General features: G+C 35.2%; 1 protein-coding gene across 1 annotated transcript; it reads right to left on the bottom strand.

Moving 5' to 3' along the window:
• Nucleotides 1-2,690: 2,690 nt before the first annotated feature.
• On the bottom strand, nucleotides 2,691-20,401 carry LOC140165714 (thymidine phosphorylase-like). Its single transcript, XM_072189024.1, has 8 exons — nucleotides 19,399-20,401; nucleotides 18,346-18,548; nucleotides 16,289-16,517; nucleotides 14,552-14,670; nucleotides 8,323-8,485; nucleotides 7,800-8,036; nucleotides 7,077-7,217; nucleotides 2,691-5,946 (listed from the first exon to the last, which is right to left on the bottom strand). Exons 1-8 carry the CDS (start codon nucleotides 19,535-19,537, stop codon nucleotides 5,798-5,800), a joined length of 1,380 nt encoding a protein of 459 aa, XP_072045125.1. The 5' UTR covers nucleotides 19,538-20,401; the 3' UTR covers nucleotides 2,691-5,797.
• Nucleotides 20,402-24,818: the final 4,417 nt, after the last annotated feature.

Below are 24,818 nucleotides of genomic sequence, written 5' to 3'. Positions count from 1 at the left end.
TGGAAATATTCGTACTTTGGTGTTTTAGTTAATGTTATAGGTAATAGTACATTGCCTAGTTAACGTCGCTGTGTGAAAAATAACCGGCCAATATTAAAAGTACTCTTCTAAAATTCTAGACAATATAGTTTTGTAACATGTCCTAAATTTTTAGCAAATTTAGATGTTTGGAAATACTCGTACTTTGGTGTTTTAGGAAGGATATGTAAACGACAGATAACACCAAAAATATGAAGAAATTATTTCTAAACCGTGTTAAGTCAAAAATCATTATGTTGCTCATTTTCAAGAATGCTGGTTTACAAAAAGCACGACATTGTCTGATTTCGTGAACAAAGCCACACATAACATTGTTTCCTTTCGTTTCCTTTATAATCGGTTACCCAACTGAAGCTATGAATACCAGCTTTATTGCGATATCGCACATGAAAACAGTCACTTGTGCACAACCAGAGAAGATCCGATTTAATCAGTTGAGCTGTTTCAATGAGTGTTATCTTGGTTTAATAGCTTTTAATGGGGTTAAGTCCTGCAAAGGTCGAGATGAATTCTACTGTAGACATGACTGCATCATGTTGCATGTCGAAAGGTGCAAAACTAACAATAAGGCGCCCGGTTATAAATCCGCGTTCAGCAAGTCATCATCACGACACTTGTAAACAAACCGTGCTCGAGTTTGATTGACAGGTGACGTCAGACGCGATAAATTGTCTTTATCTTTGTCTTTCATCATAACATGTTTTGTTCGTTTTCAATTGCTAGAACATGTAGCTACATGTAGGGATCGACTTATCCAACTTACCACTCTGTCTACGATAATTTCTACCTAGTAGATGCCTACTATGATCCTGCATATATATCTCGCCGGTCCGGCTATGGCAGAGTTAACAAGAGACTTGGCGGATTCGTTGATCTTGCCTCTGGATGCCACCGACAATGCCGCAGTCGTGAAGGGGTATTTTGAACAGTTGAGGGATGGAGACATTGGACAGAGGATGCTCCGAGGACTATAATTTCGTTTGTTAATTGATTCAAATGTATACTGAATGAATTGGCAGAGCTGTTACCAAGTCGGAACACTCAATATCCTTTTATTCGTTTTTGGAGAAAAATGTATTTTTGCAAGGTTTCATTATCAGGAGGCTAATAAATTCCACACTAAGTAGCGGATCTATTTTATAGGAGATCAGTATAGTCAATTATATTCACCATTTAATACGGGCAAACGATATCATGCCCTTTTAACATTTCTCAAACCTCCAACATGTCTTATATTATTTCGAATCTATTCAAGTGATTGCTTGTTTTCTATCATTTTTCGTACTAGATGGCATGGGGTCTGCTGTCGATAACTTTACCAGAGCAGCTGAAGATTTTCACCAAAGATTGGATGAAGAATTGGACCTCATTAAATATGAGTAAAATTGCTTTCCATTCGAGGGGCAAACCTTTCACTTTGGTGATATTTTAAGAAACATGTTCATGAGCAAACATAATTGCGAGCTGAACGTTTGCATGCAATTGTACCGTTTGACCAAAAATAAAGGTTTCTGTGAAGAACGGCCGCAAAGAAGTGTAGTATGACAAACCTTTAGACACCTATGTTTCAGATTTCAGATGGACATTTTATTTTTGAAAATACCATACATACAGTATATACAAATATTTCGTATAGCCCCCTCACGAAAACTAGTGCATTGCATACGTACTTGCTCAATTAGCATTTTGTGCAATTTTTATTACAAAATTTATTGCCGTTCTTTTTTATGGACATTTTCATTTTACATGTAAAGTCTATAGAGATTAATATTAGAGAAGGCTGGAAAGGGCGCCATAGCCTCATTTTAGGCCGTTTTAGGCACTTAAATACTCATAAAAAAAAGAAGGGCAACAAATTGTGTAATACAATTTGCACAAAATGCTCCTTGAGCAAGTACAAATATAATTAAATACTGGAGAGGGGGCTATAGCTAAAACAAAAAATGTCCTATACCTTAGTGGTTGTGAAACAAAGGTGTAGATTCTTAAAGAGCTGGGGCAAACTTAGAGAACTGTCAGAGTGATTGCTCGTTAGCCTTTTCAAAGTTGTAATGGTTATTGGTCCATGTCTCTAAATAAGCACTGGCGCCTTTACACTGGGGTTCGTGGTGGATGGTCACATATTTTGGACCTGATTTATTTTAGTGTACTTCAAGTGCGAACATACAATGATCAACTTCAGAAATTGGAGCGTGCCTTTATAGATCCATTGGGCTTATCAGGCAGGCCACTTATAAAGGCTAGCGTTGAAACCTTTTTACAAACGATAGCGAAAATAAATTTCATTTGGAATATCAGTCTTTTCTATCATAATTACGTCACAATCTGTTCTATTTTGCTGATTTAATTTCTATTTTTTGTTATTATAGGCACGTAGTATTTGTACCAAGCAGGAAAGAAGCATATGCCAGGAATTGTAGACGCAATGTTTGGTTTGATATTGATAATAACCCAGATCCTAATAAATGGGAGCTTGTAAAGCAACAATTGGCTGTGGCTACTTTTATCATCCAATCAGCGGCAAACACTCTCATGGAAGTCGCATAATTTTCTTTATCACCGATTAAAGTTGAAACGAATTCTGATCGGAATAGATTACTTTAAAGGACAAAAAATAAAGGAAAGGTGGACCGTATTGCCAACTCAACAACAGAAACTTCAGACGGTACTTTAAGAAAAAACAGCGAATTGATTTTTGCTTTAGCTCAAGATGTAACTGTCATATTTCACGGTGAAGTTCGTCCTAAATAACCATGGATTGTGGTCCTTTTATACATGCATAAGTATTTTATGATGAAGTTGCCATTCATCAGCTGAAATGACTTATTTTTTGATCTGCGCATGTTCATTACACTCTTTAACGTTACCAACTCAAGAAAATTCGATTTTTGTTTGTCAGTTTTTGTTTTCAATAGGCAGTCTGGGTTTTCAATACGCAGAGTGAAGGTTATCATATTCTTTCAACACATATATTCAACTACAAGTCTTACAAAAGTTTTTTTTTTACAAATACCAAAATAACGAAAAAATTTAAAAGGATTTAAAGGAATGTGACCTGATATATTTGGAAAATCAAATTCTTTAAAACTTACATCTAACATAAAATGTCATCCCTTTCAAGCACTTATGCAAAAAGAAAATGTAAATGTTTTTTGTAAATGTGACTAATTCCTGATGGAATTACCGACATTTATACAGTGTGATATTGGGAGTCTACACTATTTTTATTAATGATAATCATCATGATCATGTAATATATTGATTTCAAGTGAAAGGCCCTATTTTTGTCATAAACATATTGAAATTAGAAGTTCCAAATCAGTGTATTTCCCAAGATATCATCAGAAAACTGCCTAATTAGTCTCAACTATGGTATACCATAGTTGAGACTAATTCGGCAGTTTTTGGTGATTTCTTGGGAAATACACCGATTTGGAACGCCAAATTTCAATATGTTTATGAGAAAAATATGAGCTTTCATCTGATACCAAAATCAGCATTGTGATGAGGTAAAGTGGGGAATGAGATTTTCAATCAGGTTACCCACCTTTACGATATAATCAAAACAAAAGAATATATGCACCAGACCACCGTATGCAGTCTATTTTCATTATAACTAGGAATAAAATAAATTCATCTCAATATACAATCAATGTGTTTGAGGAATATGATCTTATTGTCACTGGGTTAAATATTCTATACAGACACTGAGAAACTCGGCCTTCAACAATAGGATTTAGCCTGAATATTTTAAAAGACAACTCATAGCTGAATTAATTACATCGCTGAGCTATTAGCGATTGATTTTTAGCCAAAGAGTGGCTTTTAACCAATCGCTCACCGAGCGCGGAGTATAAGTTAAGCTTATTTTGCAAAAAGCAGCTACTCTCAGCAGCCGGCGGACAGTTTATAAAGACACGTGCTTTGATACATATACACAAAATAGGTGGTGGACGATTTACCTGGTGTGGACGATGTGCGGGCACGGGCCACAGTCTATGAGTACGGGTCCAAAGGCAAAATAGGTGTCATTAAGGGTCCGGAAACAGGCACGGGTACACCGTGAGTATGGGTACAGACAAGGGTCCAGATCCATGTGTGGTGTTGTGAAGTTTATTTATAAATAAATAGTATAAAGTTCCGTTGCATTAATTGAGGGCTCAGATAGCAATGTTTTTTACGCATTTTTTGTGGAAGCTGAGAGCACATCAGATATATCGAATTGCATTTTGAATACGCTTCTGATATCAAATAATTTTGATTTTGTTGTTGATATTTTTGAAATTTAAGAATCCGCGAACTAAATTGTGTAAATCTAATGATTATGTGCTTAACTCTTAACTTAAAGTGCATGTAGCTTTGATAAAAAGCCGTCCATCATATAAAAATTTTGACCTTTCGTATCGAAGATATAGATTTTCCCCAAAAGCACAAAAAAAAAAAAAAAAAGAAAAAAAAAAAAGAGGTCTTTGGGGGAAAATGTATATCTTCACTCATATGAATGGTCAAATATTTTCAATTGATGGTCGGCTTTTCATCCTAGCTTCATACATTTTTTAAAGTACATATCCTTCGATTTATAAAGTTAACTTCGGGTACTGTTAAATATCCAAAAAAATTTAAAATATCAAATTTGAAATGCTTGTCATAATATATGTATTATCGCGAATTCAGTAAAAATCAAATCAAAATTATTTGATATCAGAAGGACATTCTTCGTATTCAGAATGCAATTCGATATGTCTGATGTGCTCTCAGGTCCCACAAACTGTGCAAACGCTGATATCCGATTCCTTAAGTTGTTTTTTAGAAGATTCGTGGTACAAATCAAAATCAAATTATATACTAACTAAGACAACAAAGCGACAAAATACAATAGCTACACTCATAGAAATGACTTGTTCGCCTTGTTGGCGCAATTCAAAAGGAGTAAGTTTGGACAACTCAAAAATAGTGTAAAAGTTGCCAAAACAAAATTCATTTTAGTTATCCGAACTTAAAAAATGCTGAAAAAGCTCAAAAAGTTCCGTCAACTAATCAACTTTGTTGGCATTACTTAAAAAGTTGATGTAAGTCGTTGCGTCAACTTTTTAAGTAATGCCAACTTCTGAATTCAAGTTCAGGGAACTTAGAAAAATAAACAAGGTTCAAAGAACCAATTAGTTGAGTTATTGTAACTCAACATGTAAGTTGATGTAACTCGTTCATATTAAGTTACTGGTACTTATTGTTTTGAGTTATTCCAATTTGGTACTTTGGTACTTAATTCACGTAATTGGATCATTTTCTGCACAATTAGCAGTATTCAAATATTTATTTTTGTAATCAGTGCAAAATTTTGTATACTATAGCACACCTCTAGAAAATGATGCTAACCTAGGCTAGTTTCATTTTCTGAGTTGTAACAACTCAATAAAGTAAGTGCAAATGAGTGCGACCAACATAATGATATCGAGTCAGCGTTACTCAAAATTGTACGTGTTGGCATTACTCGGAAAGTTGACGCAACGACTTACATCAACTTACTGAGTAATGCCAACGAACAATTTCTATGAGTGTACTAATGATGCGGAATATACGTTAAAAACAATAAATATTGAAAGTACATGTATAAATGAAATTTATAGAAGATTACAAGACATAATTAGATTAAAACATTTTTGAATGTCGACAATGGCTGGCAATATCAATAAGATAAACAACTTGCAAAGTGTTGAGAAGTTCTGACATAAAAATCGCATTGACTTCTTTTACGTCTTTAATTGTCAGCAAATACAGGTTCAATGACTCGCGTCGCCATTGGCTGAACCTCCGTGTCCCGGATGGTCAAGGAATTCTTGATGGCTTCAATCGTTGACGTTGGTAGATATTGTTCGCCGCTGTGGTAAACTCGAAGCCAAACGTCTCCTACAAGTTTGTAAGAATAAATTGTTTTTAATATTCTTGAACAAATTCATCAGGACTGTTCCATAAAACTGTATATTTTTTCATATACTAGTCCAAGTTAAGTGTGTTTAACTTGGACTAGTATATGAAAAAATATACTGTTTTTAATATTGTAATAATTTGATTATAAATACATACGGGGGAAAGAAGAATCACCCATCGCACACTAGCACAATTAAACATGAAATAACAAATTGAAACATAACATGCATATTGCATATGCAGATAAACCAGAGAAAAAAACTCCGGACATACCTGACTGTGCGGGGATTTGAACCCTAGACCTCTAGCATGCAAGGTGAGCGCTCTAGCCACTGAGCTACACAGACTGTCCCTGATAAGCATTTATTCTCATTTATTTTGTTCGTTTTGATAAGATATACCGTTCATTTTGATCAGGTATATTACTTTGAACTATTCAAATTGACGAGATCTCCAACTCATTACTTGACAAGATTACCCATTTTATTTTGACAAGATTCTGTTAAGTCCCCCTCTGACAAGACAAACTATTCAGATTTCATTTTTGGTCATTTTTGACAAGAACCTATTAATTTTTGACAAGCACCTATTCATATTTTTAAATGACAAGGCAATCTTATCAAATGTAATGGGTTTCTTGTCATTTTGATGAGAATAGCCGACTCATTTTGAAGAGAAAGCTGTTTACTTTGATGATAAATCTGGTATATCCCCATCAGAATAGTTTCCTTTGTCAAATTTGAAAAGTTTCTATTTCAAAAATGAGTAGATCGTTTTAAGAGTGTATTTATCCGTTTTATGTTTGAAACTATAATTATGCAGGTATAATGATATATTATCATCGAAATTGTTGATATATCGAAACAGTTCAACAGTTTCGATTTGAGACGCCACAATGGAAAATATACATGTATTATGTGATTCGTTTCCGTTTTTACTCGCCCTATACATGAACAGAATTCTAAGCGATGTATTATTTCCGCCTTGGATCTCTTCATAAAAACCAGAACATAAAATTAATTTGGTTACCAAATTGAACAATTATTATGAAAAAAATTATGAATATGACAAGCATGTACAACATAAGCTCCTTGAAAGCTTGTTCTTACCTTTGTTGACCTTTGACCCATGTTTCACGAACAACCGAATGCCAACAGCATGATCGATCTTGTCAGATTCGTTGGCACGTCCTGCTCCGAGGCTATGAGAGATAATGGCTAACTGATATCCATCGATTGCTGCTACATAGCCTGAAACATTCAAACATAGATAATACATTTTAGACCTTACGTTATTCATTAATCATGGGTGTTGCATAACCTAACAAAAAGTGGATATAAATTGGTCGTATTATAATAGAATTAACTACCATAGCAATGGAGGAATTTTGAAAATTTGAAATTTTGAATATATCGCCCTGCACTACAACATTCACACGGTTATTGCCACACAAAAGGTTATTGCTAGCACATGTCCATGCTGAATTCTATGCATGACCGCTAAAAGTTTAACACTGTCGGTTCTTTAAAATGTGGTTCCCTGTATGTGTATGCTATTGTCAACTAATTATTTTTATTGATTTAAATGTTGAGGAAGATTGCACTTGAAATGTCTCAAGTGCTATCAGCGACTACAGAGAAAATTTATTGACCCAAGTAGATCGTTTACTCTTATTAAGCCATGCATTTTCGTGACCGCTGTCTGTTAAGTTTGAGACCGCTACAATACAGCGGCCAAGCCTAGCTGCCAACAGAGTCAGCGGCGGAATTATGCAGTACTACCTTGCCTGTTGTTAAAGACATTCAACAAGAATAAAAAATAACTGTGATTACCATTCTTCTCGATTTTCACATCGGTCTCATTCGCAGCTTTTACTAGACACGCCCAAACGTCATCAATATCTTCCATATCAATATCGCATAAGCTTGTGGCAACTGCCTCTTCGACTCCTTGTTCAATGAGCATGCGGCGAAACGTATTTAACGCAGTTCCATCGTTAATGGCGGTTCGAATGACTTCACGTCCAGTTTCCAGTCGCATAGTTTCAGTTAGTTCCAAAAGATAGCCGCCTAAACAAAGTATTAAAATACACTATTATAGTTCAGCTATACCAGAAACTTTGCTGAAATATAGGTGTAAGTAAACTAGATTTATAACATATGCTAACCAAGTAACTCAACTTATCAGTAAACCAACTACCGGTAATATAATAATATAGTAATGGGTGATTTTGTCCATTGCTATAAATATTTGGGCGATTGTCTTCTTTATATTATGCAATCTAGAAATTGAGTTACCTAATACCCCTTTGTTTTGTTCTAAAACATACATTAAATACAATAATATATGGTATACCTAAGTTGCAGACAATGTCCACAAGATCAGCAGGACCATGCCCATGAAGACATTGCAACGTTTCAGCAACCTCTAGAGCATTCCCAATTGTATTGCCAATGGGGCAGTCCATATTCGTCAGTAAAGCCATGGTTTTGATGCCTTGTCCAGCACTGGCATTTACCTGGGATTTAATGACAAAACAGAATCACTAAACATGAAAATCTCTGTGCCGAATAAGCTAGGGTGATCAATTTAAGGGATGGGGTATGAACGTTTGGACAGTATTTATTGTGGGACATGAGAGCACATCAGACATATCGAATTGCATTCTGAATACGAAGAATGTCCTTCTGATATCAAATAATTTTGATTTTATTTTAAATTCGCAATGTAATACACATTTTATGGCAAATGATTAAAAATTGATATTTTTGATATACTCGAAGTAAACTTTATAAATCTGATGATTTATACCTAAAGTGTATGTAGGTGGGATGAAAAGCCGACGATCAATTGAAAATTTTGACCTTTCGTATTGAAGATATGGATTTTTTTCCCAAAACACACACACAAAAAAGGTCTTTTGGAAAAAAATCCATATCTTCAATATAAAAGGTCAAAATTTTCAATTGATCGCCGGCTTTTCCTTCCAGCTACATACATTTTAAGAATATATCATTAGATTAATAAAATTTACTTCGAGGACTGTTACATATCAAAAATGTGACAAATATCAAATTTTAATAATCGTGATGTTTTATTTCATCACGCTCTAAAACAAATGATTTCTTATGTATTACTTTGTTTCGCGATGAAAATCGTGATGTTTTATTTCATCACGCTCTAAAACAAATGATTTCTTGTGTATTACTTTGTTTCGCGATGAAAATCGTGATGTTTTATTTCATCACGCTCTAAAACAAATGATTTGTTATGTATTACTTTGTTCCGTGATGAAAATCGTGATGTTTTATTTCATCACGCTCTAAAACAAAATGATTTCTTATGTATTACTCTGTTTTGTGATGAATATTGTGATGTTTTATTTCATCACGCTTTAAAGAAATGATTTCTTATGTATTACTTTGTTTCATGATGAAAATCGTGATGTTTTATTTCATCACGCTCTAAAGCAAATGATTTCTTATGTATTACTTTGTTTCATGATGAAAATCGTGATGTTTTATTTCATCACGCTCTAAAACAAAATGATTTCTTGTGTATTACTTTGTTTCGTGATGAAAATCATGATGTTTTATTTCATCACGCTCTAAAACAAATGATTTCTTGTGTATTACTTTGTTTCATGATGAAAATCGTGATGTTTTATTTCATCATGCTCTAAAACAAAATGATTTCTTATGTATTACTTTGTTTTGTGATGAAAATTGTGATGTTTTATTTCATCACGCTTTAAAGAAATGATTTCTTATGTATTACTTTGTTTCATGATGAAAATCGTGATGTTTTATTTCATCACGCTCTAAAGCAAATGATTTCTTATGTATTACTTTGTTTCATGATGAAAATCATGATGTTTTATTTCATCACGCTCTGAAACAAATGATTTTTTATGTATTACTTTGTTTTGTGATGAAAATCGTGATGTTTTATTTCATCACGCTCTAAAACAAATGATTTCTTATGTATTACTTTGTTTCATGATGAAAATCATGATGTTTTATTTCATCACGCTCTGAAACAAATGATTTTTTATGTATTAATTTGTTTCGTGATGAAAATCGTGATGTTTTATTTCATCACGCTCTAAAACAAATGATTTCTTATGTATTACTTTGTTTCGTGATGAAAATGGTGATGTTTTATTTCATCACGCTTTAAAAGAAATGATTTCTTATGTATTACTTTGTTTTGTGATGAAAATCGTGATGTTTTATTTCATCACGCTCTAAAACAAACGATTTCTTATGTATTACTTTGTTTCGTGAGGGCGTACACGGTGATGTTTTTTGTGATGTTCAATTTCCTCACTTTTTCAACCTTACCCTAAATCGTGCCATAGCTGTACAAAATCATGCATTTTGCCAGATGTTTATAGTACCGGTACAGTATATAAAATAATTTATTGTTGCGATGTATTAAAATAACAACACTAATGTTGTGTTTTAGTTTCCATTTTACATAATACAAGGTGTCCCAGAATGATTTATACCGTGTTTGAACAAAATATCAAAAATATATAGTCAACAGTGTATCTAATTTTAATAAGTGCAATACAATACCACACATGTCTCCTACTTATTCCGTGACTTTCAGGGAAATAGCTTGATTCGTTTTGGCGTGACATTGCTATTACTGAAAATGGACGAAAACTGCATGTGTGTAATTTACAGTGTAAAGGCATCATAACACATGGATCCTTTATCACCATCGTCCAGCCGCACTGTGCAATATGTTGGAGAAATCCTACATCTCTTTAATAGGAAATACACCAAATTTGGCACAGATGTAGAGCTTACCGTATGCTAAATAATTCTTGATATGGGATTAAGTGAAACATTTCAATATGACATCAGATATTTAGGTTGAAAAACATACTTTTTATGTGATTTTTACCACAATGTTTACCCAAAATGTCATTATTACAGAGGATATAACTTCCTCAAGGATCCACCGCAGTATATTTTAATCTTCTTCGTTACGTAGCTGTGGGTTTGCCCATACTGTGGACATAAATGCATGCTGTGACACTAAGGACGAACCTTCTCTATACTTTTATGAAAAATCCATCTCTGTCGGCATTTCAAATGATGAATCTCACACACCTCAATAATTGTCTTCAAAACTGCCGCCAAAGAAAGAATAGTTTAAGGTCACTCAAGTGTAGCAAATCCTTTATTCCATACAATAATAGCTTTGTACCATCATAAATAAACGATAGATATCGACTACCAGCAAACACAAAACGTTTTCGACATCATTCGCAAAAGGTTATAAAAGGTTGTCAGAAAACGTTTAAATGTCGGGTTATATAAAGGGTATATTAAGAGTATAAAACGTTTTCATAACCTTAAAAAACATTTTTGATAATCTACTGCTCAGCAAACAAAAATGTTTTACAGAAAACGTTTAAATGTCGGGTTATATAAAGGGTATAAAAACGTTTTAATAACATTCCAAAAACATTCTTGAAAACTTGATTCAAAACATTCTAAACAGAATGTTATTTTGGGGTTGAAAAAATATTTTGCGAAAAATGTTTGCCCAAAACATTTTCAATAACGTTTTAAAAACGTTTTCATGACCTTTATATAACCCGACATTTAAATGTTATTAAAAGGTTTTGAAAAAACATTTTAAGAACGTTTCTGTGTTTGCTGGGTTCAAATATTTTAACATAATGTTATTTAAGTATTGACACAATATTTGGCAAAAATGTTTGCAAAAATAGTTTACAATAACATTTTTCGAAAACATTAAAAAATATTGTTGATGTGTGTTTTCATACAAAACGTTTTAAAACGTTATCATGACTTTTATATAACCCGACATTTTAATGTTATTAGAACGTTTTACCTAAACCAAAAGCCAAAATATAACTTATTTAAAACGTTTTTAAAACGTTGTTGTGTTTGCTGGGTATTTAGTAGAAGTAAGAACAGGACACAGCAATATACTGCATAACATTACTTTGTGCTGAACGGTTAGTAATTTTACAGATTTTCAAAATAGGTTGCTTTGTCAAAACTTGGAATTCACCATTTTTACGCAATCCTCTCTAACTTCTACTAGAAACGTCCAATTTTAAAATCTAAAAATCTGAAAAAGCTAAATATATGTAAAACTTAAAATGCAAACCAATATGACCAATAGAAATGTCGTTCATACCTAAAAAATTCCATCTTTCTCGGTATAAATCATTCTGGGACACCCTGTACGTACATTTATATGCACATAATTTTGATCAAGGTTTTTCGTTTTATTTATAATAGTATTATTATTATTCATTTATCACTCAACATATTGAGCAAAATAATTATAGTAATCTATTAAATTAGGCTTGTGCTTTGGGGTTTCAGCACTTTCATGATGTTCATTCAAAATAGGAGTTTATAAAGGTAAAGGAGACGATCCTGTATAAACAGTGATCGGAGTGCCCATCTCTCTTTCATTGGCGATTGGGCCAGACTCCTCCATGTAATGTTGCTATAGGGGATCGCTACACCTCCTCTACAGCGAGTCTGTTACCTTCCCAGCATTTAAGAATGCCGGTACCCTTTTAAACACCTGGGTGGAGAGGAGTACATGTAATCGAGATAAAGTGCCTTACTCAAGGGCACAACACGATGGCGTCGGCCGGGCTCGAATTTGCAGATGCCCACCTACTCAGTTTTTAGCCTACATGTAATGTATACATTATTCTTGATTGACAGCAAGTACAAAAATGTCCGTCAAGTGGTTTAGTTTTAATGCCCTTCGGAACAGAGCGGTCCACAAAATGAGTGATAGTCACTAAAATTTGCATTCGATTTACACAGGGAATTTTGCAGGCCATGCCGTGCCCTTCCTTACCAAAACACAAAAAGTACGAATATTTCCAAACATCTAAATTAGTTAAAAATTTAGGATATGTTACAAAACTATATTTTCTAGAATTTCAGAGAGTACAAAATATTGGCCGGTTAGTTTTCACACAGTGACGTTAACTAGGCAATGCCCTATTACCTCTAACATACACTGTTTGTAGAGGTGACACGTCAACGTGAGAGCACTGTGTATTGTGTATAGTAAAATGAACAGTAACTACAGTATGATCTTATCACTCATTGCAGCACAAACTCAGTGTCATAAGAACATTTTAAAATAGACCGGAAAGACAAAGTAATCATAGAAGACGAAGACAAAAAACAGGAAGAAATCAAAATCCAAGAGACCTCAAAATTTTGAGGCTACCCTGAGTGGGTATTTAAACAAACTGAACGCAAAAGCAGGTCACAAAGCAAAGAACAATCGGAGACCAAATCCAGGGGGATGGTACTCCTTCCGTACAAAGAAGGTCTCTCACAACGCGTGAGGCGAGTCTTTAAGAAACATGGTATTAATACCGCGTTTAAGGGTATACGAGGTATTGTTGGTATTGCCAAAAAATCGATTTTCATTATCTGAATCAATATATTATTGAAAAATAACACTTTGGTATTTTGGAAAAGTTCATTCTACAAATCATATACTTTTGAAAACTTGCTTAATTTATTGTTGCAAAGACAGGTCTCCGTTACGGGGAGGAGAATAAATCTGCTATCATAGACCACGTGGCTGAGCAAAACCATGAAATCGGATGGGAGGAAGACAGAGACCAGAACAGAAAGAGGAGACACATAAAAGAAGCCATCTGGATAAGAAAGAGGGGCCAAAACACTCAACATTGGTGGAGAACTACTTTCTTCTGCATATTTACGACCAAGTCCTAACAGCGCCATCTAAGCCTGCTCCATCATCGGAAGCAGCCGACGATGTGCAGGAATGGGTAAGAAAAAAACAAAAAGTGCTAAGTCTTAGCACGAAACTGTCATTGAGGTATGTAACATCAACCCAATTGTTTTGGTTTGTATAAAAGAACTTTGAAATATCGGTTCCTAAACTGTTTCTATATGCATCGGGCCATATGAAATGTGGTTTTCAAGAAAAGGAAAGTGTCGATGAAGTGTTGAGTACCCTCAAAGTGCGAGAAAAAATTGATATTTTACCTGAAAGTTGGCGTAAGAAAGGCTCTACAAGCATCTCAACTGTATATGTTAAGCACGGATTTTCAATTGTCACTGCACGGATTTTTATTCTCACTGCACGAACGTGCCAGGAAGCACGTTAAAATAGCCCCTGACTGTTAGTGGTTCAGCCAAAAGCCGTGTATTTAAGACAAAATAATTAGGCATTTACATGAATCTGTAATTTATACATGCATTTGAATGGGGGCTTCAACTTCGTCAATACTGCTGTTTTCTTCGTTTTTTGCCAAATTTTCATTTCAAAAATACCAAATGACAATTTGAATGACTTATCCTTCACTTTTAAGCAATTTATAAACAATTTTATTTTTTCTACACCTTCGCTGGGATCACTGAATGTGACTTTAAATCAACACCAATACCATTGTAAGTCTCTCAATCAAACTATTTAGAAACTACTCTTTCTACTTGAATATAATATGGAACCTAAATCTTCATGGAACTTTTAAAATCTGATCATATGATAATCAGATGAAGTACCATAATATCTTTATGTTTACCAGAGCTTTCGCCAGATCTCGCCCTTCTTCAGTAGTCTTCATAAACGCAGCTTTCCCGCATTTGACATCCAAAATAAGTGCATCAATGTTTTCAGCAGCTTTCTTGGATATGATGGAGCCTGTGAATTAGTATAGTGTGTTAGAGATCATGATATAGTTGCTTGCGTATTTCTGTGCGAGAATAAAGCCTCGAATGAAGCTGATCATCTGAGATGAACAATCGGTCTCAGGAACCGAATATTGTTGTCGGATAAAGTAAAATCGCAGCGGAGAAGCGAAAACGCAGTGAGCGTTTGTCGCAAGAAGAAACGCACGCAACAACGTGGCTATACAGGCTATATCAAAGTGATTGTTCTCCGTCCGTTTATGGTGTTTCTGAAAAGCCTGCCTCTATCAGTGTACCATTGGGTCCAGTTGAAATGACCCGACTTTTAAATATAAAGTACAATACAAGTTTTACATATCGAGGGCTTAGAGCCAGAACTAGCTATGTCCATTTGTTTTCTCAATTACATGTTACTTATTTCGGCAACAAATGTACGGTTAATTATGCCCTCCATAATAAATGCAACAGTTAGTTAGACGCAAGTGACTATGCGTATGCCACAAAGTCACTTACATTTTCTTATGGAGGGCAGAATTAAACGTCCATTTGTTACCGAAAGTAACATTTAATTGACAAAGCAAATGGACATTCTGGCTCTAAGCCCTCGATATAAAACACCGAAAAAAAACCCAGATGGAGAACAATCATTGATACGGCTTGTACCGGGCTTAGCTTTAATGTTCTTTATATGACTATAATTGCTTTATTTGCTGTTTTTGTATTGTATGTAAGTGCAGCTTTCAAATCTGGACCGCACTATATTAAATTGACCGGTGTTTTACAGTTTTCTGGGCTATCGTATCAAATGAAGTGTCAAATTGCGCAGAAATAAATTCTGCTTCCAACGCATTTTACAGATTTGTAATACAATAGCCCGTTTTTGAATAATGGCCATTATTTAAGGGCTGGGGTATGAACGTTTGGACAGTATTTATTTTGGGACATTAGAGCACATCAGACATATCGAATTGCATTCTGAATACGAAGAATGTCATTCTGATATAAAATAATTTTGATTTTTTGAAATTCGCAATTTGATACACATTTTATGGCAAATCATTAAAATTGATATTTTTGATATTTAACAGTACTTGAAGTAAACTTTATAAATCTGATGATTTATACTTAAAGTGTATGTAGGTGGGATGAAAAGCCGACGATCAATTGAAAATTTTGATCTTTCGTATTGAAGATATGGATTTTTTTCCCAAAACACCAAAAAAAATTAGGTCTTTTGGGAAAAAATCCATATCTTCAATATGAAAGGTCAAAATTTTCAATTGACCGTCGGCTTTTCCTCCCTGCTACATACACTTTAAGAATATATCATTAGATTTATATAATTTACTTCGAGGACTGTTATATATCAAAATTTGAAAAATATCAAATTTTTATAATTTGTCATAAAATTTGTATTATATTGTGATTTTCAAAAATGTAAATTATTTGATATCAGAAAGACATGCTTCGTATTCAGAATGCAATTCGATAGGTCTGAGGTGCTCTCATGTCCCAAAAAAATACTGTCGAAACGCAATAAACGCTCATTTTGGATCCCTTAAAGGGGTTAGTTACTTTTTTGAGATGTTTACTACGCGAATAAAAATATTTATATAAAGATGATTGTTTACCAACAATTAGCGGGAAACTCTCAATTGTTGCTGTAATATCACGTGTTTTATACAATTTCCTGTCAGCTGGCACGAGATTCTGTGTTTGTCCTACGATACAACATCCAACAGTCTCCAAGGCTTTGGTCATCTGCTCATGGTCTAGATAGATATTATATCCGGGAATGGATTCCATCTTGTCCAGTGTTCCTCCAGTGTGTGCCAATCCTCTTCCTGATATCATTGGTACCTGTATGGTATCAAAATAAATGTACACAACTTTCAAATTGATCGGCGTTGGTGACCAGAACGCTGAGAAAATTAGGCACAAGAAACAAATGTGTTCGTCGACGCTGCTTCGATGCTTGTTATTAATGAACTTACAACTAATTAATCAGTATTAATGCTAGATTTATAATTTTCGATATCAATACAGGCAAAGAGTTATATGTTATCGCAATTAATAACGGTCAATTGATTTATTTCATAAATAAGCATCGATGGTCGATCCAAAGATCGAACAAATTTGTTTCTATTACCTTACCTTTACACAAACCTCATATGCGAGCCGCCGAAGTCAAACAGTAAGCCAAAAAAAAAAAATCAACCAAAAGACGTGTATCTGACTTATAAAGCCGTCCATCCACATTATATATTATACATGGTATGCAGGTGTTTGTTAGGGTGGGTGGGAATTGATCATGATGGAAGGAAAATCAACAATGACTAGATAAAGAATTTCATTTTAATATCCATAATCATAATGACAATGTGTTGGAGAAAGGACCTCACATTCTGAGAATCTCATAAAACAAGAGTGGAAGATAATGAGTAGGTATGAGTAGGACAATATAAGTGAAATTCGAAAACATGATTAAAGAAGCGCCAAAGTTTTGTGGCTGACCGGAGGGCCGGAGTGCAGGGAACCTTGATAAAAAAACATAAAACACCAACAACAACAAAAAACCAAACAAAAAACCCCAAACAAACATGAAGCAGGACTCTATTATCCATATTTCTCCCAAGTAAAAAAATTTAAAAAAAACTTGTTCTCTTTACAAACGTGGCATACAATTGGCTGTGCCGGGTGGTGTGTTTCTAGAGCCTTTTCATTCTGTTCAAACCAGGATATATCACACCATGTGGTTTCCAAAACGAACGGGGTCAGTTTGATTACCCACAACAGCTCCCCATTGTACACCTGGGTGGAGTGAAGCAAGCGGGATTAAGTGCCTTGCCCAAGGACACAAATACGTTGGCCACAATGTGAATTGAACCCACAATTACTTAGCAAACACAAAAATGTTCTAAAAACATTTATTCAAAACGTTTAAATAACCTTTAAATGTCGGGTTATATAATGGTCGTGACGTTTTTAAATACTTTGGGCAAACGGTGTTGCAAAATATCAACAGTTAACCTTAGAATTACGAAGGGGGTATCCCTCCAAGATTTTTTATCCGTCATAAAAAAACGTGCGTGTTTACGCCCAAACAACCTAAGCTAATCGTGGATCCATCCTTTGCGCTCAGTTTAATGATACCCCAGCAGTTACCCTGAGGAAGGACCGGCCATCAAAACTGACCATAGGGTTGGTGAGGCCCACCATTGGTTTCTACAGTAAAATCCATGATTTTTATATAACTCTTGCAAAATTATTCCAAGAGCTACTGACTTTGTACTTGTTAGCTAGGTTGAAATAGTCATTTCTTTTCATATTTTAGGAGAAAATTCGGTGAAAATTGCATATATTCGTAGAATTTTACAAATATGGCTCGGTAGTTTTCCCCCGTTTTCCAGGGTTAATGTGATGTTAAAATGTTTTACATCATGTTTTCAAAAATGCTTTCTGAATGTTGTTAAAACGTGGGTAAAATTCTGGTTTACCCTGTTTTAGGGTTGGGGTTAGGGTTATAACTTATATAAATGTGTGCAGGGTATACCAGAATTATTCCAAAACGTGTTTATACCATTTATGTAACATTGGTGTTTGCTGGGATATCAACCTTAAATCACGAGTTTGCTCATTTGACCGTTAAGAGCTGTTAAGACAAAAAATATTATGATGCGGTGCTTACCTTCATACCACAGGCTGCGAGAGCAGGAGCCAAAACCAGACTGATTTTATCCCCTACTCCTCCTGTAGAATGTTTATCTACAAGTTTCCCTCTCCATGAATCAGGCCAATCAAGAATGTCGCCACTCTTTGTCATTGCTGATGTCATGGAGACGGTCTCTGAAGGCGACATTCCTTTGCAAACAATGGCCATCAACAGAGCACCTAGTAAAACAAAAATCATTGTTTTAAGGTGATACTACACCCCCCTGATAAATTTTGCATTTTTCTCAAAAAATAACTACACACAGGTAACAAAGGTTATGTATATTATAGGGGGAAGGAATCCAATTACTTCAATGAAATTTCCGTGATTCAAAGCTATTCAAGACAAGTTAAGATCATAGAACATGTAGAACATAATAGAATTGAGGTACATTCTAGCGGTACATTTTTTCTTATCATAAATAACGTACCGCTTGTCTTGAATCACTGAAATTCCAATGTAGTAATTTTTTTTAAATTATACACGAATCTTACAGAAGACTTTCTGCAATAATTAGAAGCCGAACGGCCCGCCAAAAATCGCTTGCCCCCCTCTCGGCCTGCCAAAATCGCTTGCCCCCCCTCTCGGCCCGCCAAAAAATCTTTGCCCCCCCCCCTTACACATGCCAAATTTTTGGGATCCCAATTTGTAAACCTTAAATGGTCTAGATATATGTTGCGAGCACAGCGAGCAGGCGTTTTGTTTAAAAGGCGCCCCATGAATGTGCCAAAAGCCCAAAAATGGCTTGCCCCCCCCCTTGGCTCGCCAAAAATTTCTCCCCCCAATTTTACATTTTGCACAGCCCCTTTTTAAGGTTTAAGATATAATGCGGCTTTTTGTTTTAGTGTAAGGGTAAAGGTAAAATACAGCTGTTTACTTAGTGTTAAGGATAGGGTGTAATGCGGCTTTTAGTGTTAATGGTATAATATAATGCAGAGTTTTATGTTATCGTTAAAGGTAAGGTATAATTGGCTTTTTTAGTGTTAAGGATAATGTGGCTTTTCATTTTAGTCGCAACCGCTAACTTACCAAGTTGAGAATCATCACAGCGTTCCCCATTTTTACCAACTGCTCTATCAATAAACCATTTGATTTCATCAGATGAAAGTTCATATCCATCTCGTTTCTTTCTGATAATATCAGGCATACGAAAACTAGACGAGGACATTTTCTGATCGGAATGTTAACCTAAAATGATCAAACGATGCTGTTTTAAAAGCGCTATCTTTATTATTCTACATAATATCCAGACTCTTGTCGCTTTTAATATTGCAATTCTCGAGGAGGGTGTGTTGATGCAACATCCGTAATGTTACGTGACATCCGTCAGCAGGCGTCATTATGTAGGCTAACACAGGCTGCATCAAAATGTTTGGTACCCATCATTTTTGGTTTTTATTGCAAGCCTGCTTCTTCAATCAACCTTGGATCCTCTTGAAATGCTCAGGATTTATAGTTTTATGGCCTTTCATAACATTTATCTATAAATAAGGTAGCTCATATGATGCATTTTGTTGTGGTGGTCATGTTCAGAATACTAGTTGGAAACTGATGGGTAGGGGCCTACCAATCATTTTGATACCCCCTGTATGCTGCATGGTGCGTTACTCAGCATCCTCTGCGGGTTGCATTAAGGTTATTAATTATTTTAAACTGTTGTGATTTGGTAGTTCACAGCATCTTACGAATGGTAGTGAGCTTTGGCAAAAACTGCATTGCTCAATTCATAGCGAGCGTGTAGAAGAATTAAAATATCACAGATATACTTTTATAGGTGCTGCGGTTCTTGGGTTACGTTGTAAAGAGGGCTGAAACAACAACACTCTTGTAAAACGTACATAACTCATTAACAACAATAAATTAAGCAAGTTTGCAAAGTATACGATTTGTAGAATGAACTTTTGCAAAACATCAAGGTGTTATTTTTCAATAATATATTGATCTAGATAATGAAAATCGATTTTTAGGTTGCTTCGACCAACAATACCTCGTCTACCCTTAAAAGTTTGCTTCATGATCATGATGAATCACTTCCAGTATTTCGTCAAGTCGTGTTGATGCAACATCTGCAATGTTACGTCAATGTTACGTGACATCCCACATGTCCACATACGCAGCGCAGGCTATGGCTATTAAATGCTGCATGATGTTACTCAGCATCGGTTGCATTGAAAGTTCAATGTTATTTTTCAGTATTTCGTCAATTCCAGTTACATGTGTTGATGCAATATTATCTGCAATGTTACGTGATATCTTTCATGTCCAATACGCAGGCTGTGGCTATGCTGCATGTTTACTCAGCATTCTCGGCGGGTTGGTGATGTATTTATTTATTCTTGATAGACTGATACGCATATCAAGTTATGTTTGCTGACATCTTAGTCTCTAAAAACTGCACAGGCGGCGGAAGCGGGGGGGTGGGGGGGTGCACAAAGGGTAAAATTTCAATATCTTGCAACGTCTGGCTAAACTGAGCTGAAATTGACTTTTTTGGCAAGAAACGTCCGAGCAGCAAACCCGGAACTTAATATACTCGTTACCCGACCTCCACCTAAATTGTATTGCTTCCGCCGCCACTGGCTGACTGATATCCTCATCCCCCGCACTGAACTCCATCAAAATTAAGATTTTGGCATATAAGAAAAGCTCATGTATTCCCAGTAAAATGTATATAGACATAGGCCTACGTTTTTGCTTCTGATAGGCCTATCCAATACCGCAATACTTGGAATCAGATTGTTTTAATGATAGGCCTCAATGTCGGGTTTAAAAAATACCATAAACAAGATTGGATCACAGTGGCGGCACCAGGATTTTTTTTTTCGGGGGGCATTGGCATAATTTTTGGGGTTTTTTGCCTCAAAAGTAGGGGAGGGGGCAAACTGGGGGGAAGAAAAAATATTTGTGGGGAATAATGCCCCTTGCCCCCCCCCCCCGTAGTGCCGCCACTGTGGATCACCCACCTTTAAATGACACAAAATGGATTTGTACTACATGTATTCCAATAAGGGACCGTTCAATATTTAACCCTACCCCAGGAGGAGTGGGAGTTTTGACAAAAATATCGACAAAAGTAAAAAAAAAGTAAAAAAAATCAGATTCCCCAAAGATCCCCCCCCCAAAAAAAAAATCCCCCTTAAAGATCCTACTCACCCTGGCGTAAATATTGAACGGTCCCTCAAATCGCATATCTCACCATCAATTGCATCAATTCAAATTAAAACCTCTGGGAGTAAACTTTATAACCATTATAGTTACATACCTATATAATATAAACTCAACCCAGAAAGTATCGAAACGATTATAGATGGTCAGATATATCAGGAATTATAATACATAGCAAAAACCTTTTTAATGTATATAAAGCGCAGCTTTCTCCTGCGCATTTTGATACCTCTTTTTTAGACTCAGTAGCCTCCACTTACTGTTAATTTTTCAATCACTATACCCTCTATCGACCTAGATTAGATTAGATCAGATTTACAGTCTTTATTCCGGCCGACTTGTTCTCCTTCATGACGAATGAGCACAATCCAGTTTGGAACCGAGACTAGCAATATTTAACACCGTATTAACGTACGTAAAAACGTACGTGAAAATGTACGGTCCACGTGCTGCGTTTGGAACATCGCAATGCCGCAAACATTTTACAAATTCCGCGTAAAATAAATTTCCTCTTCTGCGCTCAAAATGCCCGATTCCGCGCTCAAATGAATCCGTATAATGTATCCCGTACACTAACTACGGTATACTGGCAATGAAAGTAACATTTTAATTCCATTTGCTTACTTTGCTTAAGATGAGTGGTGTCCTCGAACTATAATTCCATAATTAATATAAATAAATAAATAGTTAACTTACTTTCAGTAACTAATAAGTTAGTTATTGACACTGTGTAAACGCAAAACATTAGTTTTGGAATTCCATATTAAATTTGATCGCATACGACTGATAACATTCATGCATGGCAAAATATAGGATACTGTTTTCACTCTAATATCCAAATATGAAACCTATGAAAACACAACATTGTAATTTATTGTTTTCCTTTTTTTATCACATCACAGACCGATCACATGCCATCTTAATCATGTTGAAGATAAAAGAGTGATGATTTCTCTTCTCAAACATGAGTTGTGTTGATCTTAATTCATACTGGGATCAATCCATGTACGAGCTATCATCATGCTAACCAAAAGTTATAGTCTTGTCGTGGTATGAATTCATGATAACATAACATAACATAACATAACATAACATAACATAACATAACATAACATAACATAACATAACATAACATATAAACATAACATAACATAACATGTTTGCAAAAAAATACCATGAAAGTATTATATACAAAGATATTTGCTCCTCAAAACAAAATAATTTATTCTTAACAAAATATATCACATGACAGCTACCTTTATCCATGTTACACGTAGGCCCGTAATAAAGCCCGCATAACATCGGTCTCAATCTTTTATTGCTTTGATCTTATACTTATAATTGTTTACTATGATCATAAGAAAATATCATATTTTTGTAATACTGAATAGATTTGTAAAGCGTTAAAGCCTGAGTGCTGCGCTAAAAAATACAAAAGCAAAAAGGTCACTTATCGTCGAAATGTCAATAGTCTATATTGCTTTACAGAGTCCTGTTAATGCAGAAGGCAGAAAACATTTCAAAAGAAATTATAAAGTTTAAATCCTTTAAATTCAAAATATTTTTAATCTCATACACTTTCTTAATACAATAAAATGATATCTTACATGTTGTATAAGATGTCCACGCATAAATATCTGAATGGTAAAGGCAGTACTTGCCCGGAGTGCTTGCCAGAAGAAATACTACTACATGTATATGCTACTATATGCTATACATGTTAGTCTACAGAAAATTAAAAATTCGTTTCACGTCCCCATATTTTTGGAAAAGTGAAAAAAAATATTAATATTAATAGCGAAATTTCCTTAATACCATGAACGAGATCTTAGTTTATTTCATAAGATTATGAGGGTTAGACCTCTGTGTCACAAAAAAACTTGAAAGTGATTCAGTTTATCAGCATTAACATTTGAATAAAGTATTAAAAACTTTAAGAAAAAAAGTGATCCCAGAAAGTGAGGAGGGAGGAGGACGTGAAACGAATTATTATTTTTATGCGGCCTACTGGCGTTGAAGACTTGAAGAGGACCACGAGTACTGTCACGTCATAGTTATATCATAGTTTATCATTGCATCGAGCTATAGGCCTACCCTGTCGCCAGTCTTTTAAACAACCATAGATTTGCACCACAATAAGAAATACAAGCCCCTTATATCTATTCATCAGTGCATTAATTGGTATTGAAAACAGCACCCAAAATTCCAATCCCAAAACAAATTTATATAATACTATACTGCAAGGCAGCTACCAAAGCAGAGACTGACATTGGTTAATGCTAGTGTAGACATTCCATATTTCGGTATGCCTTTGTATTTAACTGTGTAATACAGGCTACATTGGTTAACACTGGTGTAGACTTTTCATGTCCTAGTACGTCATTTGCTAATGCTAGTGTAGATTTTCCATGTTTTGGTCCGGGGGGGCACTCAACTTTGGAGGTGACGCGTATGTAGGGCTGTTAAGACCCCTTTTCAGCATCGCTGTCACCCAAAGACCCCATATGTTTTTACGAATACATGCTCTGTCACCCGAAGAGCCCATATTTTTCCATTTGATCTGTCACCCAAAGACCCTTACAAGTTCAATTTGAACAGCAACTTTCATTTATCACTGATTTTGTAGCTTATTTAGAAAAAAACAAAGAAATTTGAAGCCATTTAGAACTAGAAATTCGATTTTCGAGGTTTCTGTGGCGCTTTTTCGGCTCTCACCCAAATATTCCATTTAAAAAAAGGTCATGTTCTCACCCAATGACCCCATATTTTTTACATTTTGCTCTCACCGAATGCCCCTTAGTGCGAAAGTGCCAGCCCTACACCTATATCCATTTCATATTGAAGTGCCCCCTTGAGGGGGTTTTGGTACGCCTTGGTATTTACCTGTGTAATACTGACTACATTGGATAATGCTAGGCCTACTGTAGACTTTCCATGTTTTGGTACGCCTTTGTATTTAACTGTGTCATTGACTATATTGGTTATTACACTTGAATACTTTCCATGTTCGGGTATACATGTACATGCACTTAAATAATACTGTCTACATTAGTTAACACTAGTGTAGACTGGTAGGCCAGTCTCAGGACTTCTGAGATCAGAGGGTTTGTGTATGATTGGTGCCCATGAGTTTGAGCCCTACCCAGCAAACACAAAACGTTTTCGACATCATTCGCAAAAGGTTATAAAATGTTGTCAGAAAATGTTTAAATGTCGGGTTATATAAAGGGTATATTAAGGGTATAAAACGTTTTCATAACATTTTTTGATAATCTACTGCCCAG

Source organism: Amphiura filiformis, chromosome 12 (genome assembly GCF_039555335.1).
Source record: "Amphiura filiformis chromosome 12, Afil_fr2py, whole genome shotgun sequence".
NCBI lineage: Eukaryota > Metazoa > Echinodermata > Ophiuroidea > Amphilepidida > Amphiuridae > Amphiura > Amphiura filiformis.
The sequence above is the reverse complement of the archived record's forward strand: the minus strand, read 5'-3'. Positions and strand labels throughout refer to the sequence as shown.